At 49.9% G+C, this 7,515-nt stretch overlaps 1 protein-coding gene across 3 annotated transcripts in view; it reads left to right on the forward strand.

Annotated features, from left to right (window-relative positions):
- NUTF2 (nuclear transport factor 2) overlaps positions 1–7,515 on the forward strand; it is a 27,491-nt gene that overhangs the window by 13,880 nt on the left and 6,096 nt on the right. For 2 of the 3 annotated variants that reach the window (XM_011996711.1, XM_011996712.1), the window contains exon 2: positions 5,609–5,736. In XM_011996711.1, the coding sequence (XP_011852101.1) occupies positions 5,638–5,736 (99 nt within the window). In that variant the 5' untranslated portion in view covers positions 5,609–5,637. Of the gene's footprint in view, positions 1–1,674; positions 1,724–5,608; positions 5,737–7,515 lie in introns of those variants that run through there. The other variant, XM_011996713.1, reaches the window with a different exon arrangement.

Raw genomic sequence — 7,515 nt, forward strand, 5'->3', positions numbered from 1 at the left:
TATTAGTGTGCTGCACCCATTAACTCGTCATTTACATTAGGTATATCTGATTTGTGTTCTTAATGGAGTCTTCCTAAAACCCAGCATCTTGAAAATACATCTTTTTTTTTTTTTTTTTGATGGAATTTTGTTCTTGTTTCCCAGGCTGGAGTGCAATGGCACAATCTCGGTTCACCGCATCCTCTGCCTCCCGGGTTCAAGCAATGCTCCTGCCTCAGCCTCCCAAGTAGCTGGGATTACAGGCATGTGCCACCATGCCCAGCTAATTTTTTGTATTTTTAGTAGAGATGGGGTTTCTCTATGTTTCCCAGGCTGGTCTGGAACTCCTGACCTCAGGTAATCCACCAGCCTTGGCCTACCAAAGTGTTGGGATTACGGGCGTGAGCCACTGCTTAGGCCTTTTTTTTTTTTCTTTGAGGAGCCTCGCTCTGTCACCCAGGCTGGAGTGCAGTGGGGTGTTCTCAGCTCACTGCAGCCTCAGCCTCCTGGGTAGCTGGGATTACAGGTGTACCCACCGCGGCCAGCTAATTTAGTTTTATTTTAATTTAATTTAATTTAATTTAATTTTACTTTATCGTATTTTTTTTTATCTTATTTTGAGATGGAGTCTCACTCTGTTGCCCAGGCTGGAGCGCAGTGGCACAATCTCCACTCACTGCAAGCTCCGCCTCCTGGGTTCACACCATTCTCCTGCCTCAGCCTCCCGAGTAGCTGGGACTACAGGCGCCCGCCACCACGCCCAGCTAATTTTTTGAATTTTTAGTTGTTTTACCGTGTTAGCCAGGATGGTCTCAATCTCCTGACCTCGTGATCCACACACCTCGGCCTTCCAAAGTGCTGGAATTACAGGTATGAGCCACCATGCCCAGCCTGTTTGTTTCTTCTGAGGCAGAGTCTTGCCCTGTCACTCAGGGTGGATTGCAGTGGTAAGTTCACAGCTCACTGTAGCTTTTACCTCCTGGACTCAGGTGATCCTCCCACCTCAGCCTCCTGAGTAGCTGACACTACAGGAGTGAACCACCATGCCTGGCTAATTTTTAGAATTTTTTGTAGATATGAGGCTTTGTTGCTGAGGTGCTTCTAGAACTCCTAGACTCAAGTGATCCTCCTGCTTGGGCCTCCCAAAGTGCTGAGATTACAGATGTGAGCTACCATGCTCTGCCTTGGGCCTGAGGGTTTTAAGCCAGGTTGGCTATCAGTCTCCCTGTTGGAAGAGTCCTTTCTGGGCTGTGCTTCAGGGCTGTGTTTTTGGCCTCCATGATAGCATGTGTGGGGGATAGCCACGACTGGTACCGATTTCAGGGCCCTCACTGCAGGTCATGCAGATCTACTGGCAATCCCTGTGGCTTCAGACACATGAGAATCTTTCTGTGTGCAGTCTGGAAGGAGTGACATGGTCTTCCCAGTCACTCTCCTGCCTCGGGCTAGCATCTTTGTCTGCTCTGCTTTGCTGAGATGGTAGAACAGGGTTGTGACTTTGAAGGTTTGAGAAAACTGACATCATCCTCCATGAAAACTCATGTGTTTGGACTTTGGGTTTGATGTGGAACTCTTCTGCCTGAGGCCTTTGTTTGGAGGTGGAAGCCCTGGTTCAGGACTGCCTTGCCCCTTTCTGAGAGAGCCAGGCTCAGAGGAGTGCTCTCACTGATGTGGTCTGTTTGTTTTTGTCTCCAGGCCCAAGTTGTCACTAGGAGTCCTGACTCTGGAGAGGCCTCCAAATCTAGTCAGTCCAATTCCACCACCTATCAGCTGCTGACCTAGAGTGAGTTGGAGTTGGCTAACCTCGCTGAATCTCCTTTTGGTCATCTGTAACGTGGGGGTTGACTCACAGGGTGTGGTTACAAACAAGTGCACATAAGCTCTTTGCACATTTCTATGCCTAATATGCATTGGTGAAGATGAAGTGTTCACAACGAGACACTGTTATTTTGAGTTTTGTTCTTGGAAACACTTAAAATTGGAGGATAAAAATGGGGTTTTTCTGTTGTCTAACGGGATCTCCTGGGTCAGAGGTTTTAACCTGGGATCTATGGCTAAACAGTTGAAAATTATTCACAAGGCTGGGATATCTCTGCCTCTGAGCAAATGTGTTGGGAGAGGGCCACAGTTGCCGAGACATTCTTAGAGGGTCTTTGTGCTCACAGAGACCTAATGGTCAGCGAAGGCTGGTGTTCAGAGGTCATCAGAGTCTTTTCTGCTCCTCAAGGAGCCGGGCCTCAGCCTGCAGACTGTTGGGGTGAAGCAGGAGATGGTGTGGTCAGCAGCCCTCTCACAAGAGCTGTAGGAGAAGCTGTCATGATAGTCAGTTCCCAGTCTAAAGTGAGGCTGCCTCTGAGCCCAGGCTTTTTTTGTTTCTTTCCAGCCTATTACTTGTACAGTAAATGTGTTAGAAACAAGATCAGAGCTTGCTGGCTATTTTGGGAAACATCCTCCAGCCTGGCCTGGAGGATGTGAGAAGGGTGGGGATCGCAGGAGGGGACTTGCCTGTGTACAAAACACAGTGAATAGGCTTTCAGTAGGTTCTGTTGTGTCTGTGTATATAGCTGGATTGATGTAGGAGGGAATGGCTAGAGAGATGGGGATAAGGGTGGAACTTAGGGAGTTTGGCCTTTAAGCCAAAAGCAAGGGTGTTGTAGGGGAGGAGCATGGTCAGCTTTGTGGTTTAGAGCTCAGGGATGCAGAGTTAGCAGAGAAAGAGACGGGCCTTGACCAGAGGACCCAGTGTCAGCACTGATGTACCAGATGAGCTTAGGGCAAGACCCAGCGACATCACTGGATGACAGTGGATTCTGACAATGTGGCTGTTGTGATCACTACGTGGAAATAAACACAAGACGGTGAAGCAGGCCTCAATCCACATAGTTTTGAAGGTTCCTTCTCATTTTCTGGGAGCGCCTGATCTGTCCTATTCCTCAGAGAGCTTACTCTTCCCCACTCTGCCCTGCCCTACCAGGCCAAAGGATCCTTTTCTTCCTTTATTCCTCCACCCCATTTCCTTCTACCACTACTTCAGTCAAGGAGTTTTTGTATCAGAAAGTTATCACAGGCTGGGTGTGGTGGCGCACGTCTATAGTCCCAGCACTTTGTGAGGCCAAGCTGGGCGGATCACTTGAGCTCAGGAGTTTGAGACCAGTTTGAGCAATATGGTGAAGCCCGGTCTCTGTAGAAAACACAAAAAGGAGCCAGGCGTGGTGGTGCTTGCCTGGAGTCTCATCTCCCTGGGAGGCTGAAGTGGGAGGATTGCTTGAGTCCTGGAGGTTGAGGCTACAGGGAGCTGAGATGGCACCAGTGTACCCTGACCTGGGGGACAGAGCGAGACACCCTTTTCATGCCCCAAGACATTTGCTGGTGCTGTTTCTTCTGGTTGGCATATCCTTTCTGAGGACTGCCCAACTTTGCTGTGAGCCAGGGGTAGAAGGAGACATGGCCCTTATCCATTCCTCCAGCTTTTCCCCTACCCTCAGAGCTCTTAGGCACTGGGTATGGCACCTTGGAAGCTGCAGCAAGGTCAGGGCATGTTGAGTGACTAAGCATAGCAAATGCTAGGGTGGAAGGGGCAGAAATGCCAGGGGCGGGAGCTGTGCTCTGCCTTAGGTCCTCTAAGTTTGTGTGTGGGTACACCCAGAGTCTGACCCCTTGGAAATGTGACCAAGACCACAGTGAAGACTAGATGATGGTCCTGTGCTTTCCCCACTTGTTGATTTGTTTCTTGGCAGAATGAACTAGGATACACCTTGTGTTCCTGTGTGGCAGGCATGACTGGATCCAAGCTTTCTCCCCTGCTTGCTTTAGATTTTCCTGGACATTTCTTAGTCATCCCAGCACTGAGCTTCTATTTTTAGTGCCACTACCTCCTAGGGGACCTAAAATAAAGCTGGCTTAGCTTCCTGGTCCCTCATTGGCTTGAGTGTTGGTCACAGAGTGGAGGATTGGCTGTGTTGTCACTCTTCCCCTACATAATTCCTCCCCACTGGCTCCTCTGGCTTTGGGTGAGGTCACAAGGACTGGAGTGAGCTAGCACTTACCATGTTGAGCTGAGGGCTTTATCATGTTCCCTTAGAGAAGCTTCACAACCACTGGCACTGTCAGGTTGCCATCCCCATCTTACAGTGGAGGAGGCTGAGCCCCTAAGAAGGGCAGTGACTTGCATCAGATCCCACCACTGCGAATGCTTGTCTGCTGGGATAGAACCCACGTCCTCACTGCTTTGGTTCAGAGTCCTATTATCAGGACAGAGCGGGTGGGCTCCTCTACAGTCAGGGCCAACCACAGAACAACACGTGGGTCTGCAGTCAGGGGATCTGCAGCGAGATGTGGGCTTCCCTACTTGGAAGAAGCCTAGCAAAGCCCAAGCGACTCTCCCATCTGGGGCTTGGGTTTTCCATCCAGTATCCTTGCAGCCATGGTTTCTAGTTGGGAAGGGGCCTCCCCTCTCTCTCAGAGACCCAAGAGAGACAGCTCCTTAGGGTGAAGGCAATGCTGGGATGAGGGGATATGAAGTGATGACACGTTTCCCCTCACAGCCTTCAGCCCTGCTTTCCACAACTTTCCACAAGGATCAGCTTTCCCTCTGATCCTTGAACTCATGTCCCCAGTTCTGAAGTGGGTAGGAGTTACTCCAGTCAATGAAGAAATATCCTAGAAAGGGCCAGGTCAGGTATCACCTGGCCTCGGGGAAGTAAACTGCCCCCATGAGACTAAGGGGTCACTTGCTGTTTTTGTCAGAAGAGGGGCCTTGACTGGGTGCGGTGGCTCATGCCTGTAATCCCAGCACTTTGGGAGGCCAAGGTGGGTGGATCATCTGAGGTCTAGAGTTCGAGACCAGCCTGGCCAACATGGTGAAATCCAATTTCTACTAAAAATACAAATTAGCTGGGTGTGTTGGAGGGCGCCTGTAATCCCAGCTACTCCCGAGGCTGAGGCAGGAGAATCCCTTGAACCCGGGGAGCGGAGGTTGCAGTGAGCCGAGATCGTGCCATTGCACTCCAGCCTGGGCAGCAAGAGTGAAACTCCATCTCAAAAAAAAAAAAAGAAGAAGAAGAGGGGCCTTGAGAATCTGCCCCCATCCTCACTGGGTCTTCTTCCATCTGTCAGCATAGCCCTGGGACAGTGTTGGGGGCCTGAGCGCTGTAATACAAAATGGTACACACACACAGATATCAGTTGTTCTGGGCTGTAGAGTGGGAAGAACAGCAATAACTCTGACCTTGCAGTTTGTTGAGAGGATTACATGGAAAGATATTGGAAGAGTGCTTAACTCCTCCCATAAGGACCCTCCCCTTACTGGGCTTTCAAGGGCCTGCTCTGACCTTACTTTGTTGTAGATCCACCCTCAGCATCCCTCCTGTGTGCTCCACGGCCCTGTCATCTATGTGTCTTATCAACCAAGAACTCAAAGGAAAAGCTGGGTCTGGTCCACCTCTGGGCTCTCAGCACTGGTCTGACTTGGGAGGGGTCTCCTGCCAGTTCCCCAGGGCCTCTCCGTGTACTCTGAGAGAACAGATCTCAGCAAAGGACTCCAGGAAGGCCAGTGAGGGGTGGGGGTCAGTGGCTGGTCACCTACTTTTGTGGTACCAATGCTTCCCTCCTGGTCTCATTGGTCTTGCAGGTCTCCGTGAGGCCGGGTGACGCTCCAGAATGGGAGACAAGCCAATTTGGGAGCAGATTGGATCCAGCTTCATTCAACATTACTACCAGTTATTTGATAATGATAGAACCCAACTAGGCGCAATTTACGTAAGTTTCCAGCTCTAGGGCCAGAATAGGACCTAAGGGAATCAATCTGGATGTTGGGCGAGTATGTCCAGTTCACAAGTTTTGGCAGCCCTATCTGGACTGGCTACACCTCTGTATCTGAGCTTTTGTCCATGGGACGGGTCTGAGGCCTGGCCCAACTAACTACCTGGTCTATACTTTTCCTTTTGTCAACTTCCCACAAGAGTGGGAATCCTGCTATTCTGGGCAGGGTATTCTGGACTTGCCATTCCATGTGACCAGCACTTGTCATGGCACATGGTTTTAGGTTGGGCAGCAATAGGCAGAGGTTAGGGCTCATGGTGCCCTCTGGAGGCAGCAGCCATGAGCATCCTCAGTGCAAAGCTAAGCTCTCCTGGAGGCCTGGGGTCCAGCTTCCTTTTGGATCCAAAGCTCCTGAATGCTCATGGGAAACAAATGGGGTTAGCCCAAGGGAGGCTGATATGTCATTTGACAAACCCTTCTATGCAGGCATTGTTGACTGCTCCTTTTTTGAGATGGAGTCTTGCTCTTTCACTGGGCTGCAGTGTAATGGCTCGATCTCAGCTCACTGCAACCTCTGCCTCCTGGGTTCAAGTGATTCTCCTGCCTCAGTCTCCTGAGTAGCTGAGATTACAGGTGCCTGCCACCATGGCCAGTTAATTTTTTGTATTTTTAGTAGAGACGGGGTTTCACCAGGCCAGGCTGGTCTCGAACTCCTGACCTCATGATCCACCCACCTTGGCCTCCCAAAATGCTGGGATTACAGGCGTGAGCCACCACTTCCGGTGTTTGCTGCTCTTATAGTGGTGTTCATATACACCAAGAACTAATTGTACTTGACTCTGCCTGAGATTCAGTCACAAAAGTGTGATTGATCAGGCAGGTGATCCTGATGGGAGTGATAGGAGTAATCCAGGCACAGTCTCAGTGCCTGACTGGGCTGAGTGTCCATAGTCTTCCGTGTCTGTCTCCAGAAAGTCAGGGTCCATTCAGAAATTTTGGAAAAAATAAGGAAATCTTATTAGTGGAAGACCAATTCCCGCACAGATATTATTTGATTGTCATTATCATAGTAGAGTTTTTTTTGTTGTTGTTGTTGTTGTTTGAGACAGAGTCTCACTCTGTCACCAAGGCTGGAGTGCAGTGGGGTGATCTCGGCTCACTGCAGCCTCTGCCTCCTGGATTCAAGCGATTCTTGTGCCTCAACCTCAGGAGTAGCTGAGACTACAGGCATGCACCACCAAGCCTAATTTTTTTTTTTTTTTTTTTTTTTGAGATGTAGTCTCACTCTGTCGCCCAGGCTGGAGTGCAGTGGCGCAATCTCAGCTCACTGCAACGTCTGCCTCCTGGGTTCAAGCTATTCTTCTGTCTCAGCCTCCCAAGTATTTGGGACTACAGGCACATGTCACCACGCCTGGCTAATTTTTGTATTTTTTAGTAAGAGATGGGGTTTCACCATGTTAGCCAGGCTGGTCTTGAACTCCTGACCTCAGGTGATTCGCTTGCCTCAGCTTCCCAAAGTGCTGGGATTACAGGCATGAGCCACCGCGTCCGGCTACGCCTAATTTTTGTATTTTTAGTAGAGGTGACATTTCACCATGTTGGCTAGGCTGGTCTCCAACTCCTGACCTCAGGTGATCCGCCTGCCTTGGCCTCCCAAAGTGCTAGGATTTACAGGTGTGAGTTACCATGCCCAGCATAGAGTTTTTGAAAACTTGAAGTAATCTGACCTGAGATCCTGACAATTCTGCCTCATTATCTCTCTTTTTTTTTTTTTTT

Source organism: Mandrillus leucophaeus, unplaced genomic scaffold (genome assembly GCF_000951045.1).
Source record: "Mandrillus leucophaeus isolate KB7577 unplaced genomic scaffold, Mleu.le_1.0 Scaffold522, whole genome shotgun sequence".
NCBI classification, from domain to species: domain Eukaryota; kingdom Metazoa; phylum Chordata; class Mammalia; order Primates; family Cercopithecidae; genus Mandrillus; species Mandrillus leucophaeus.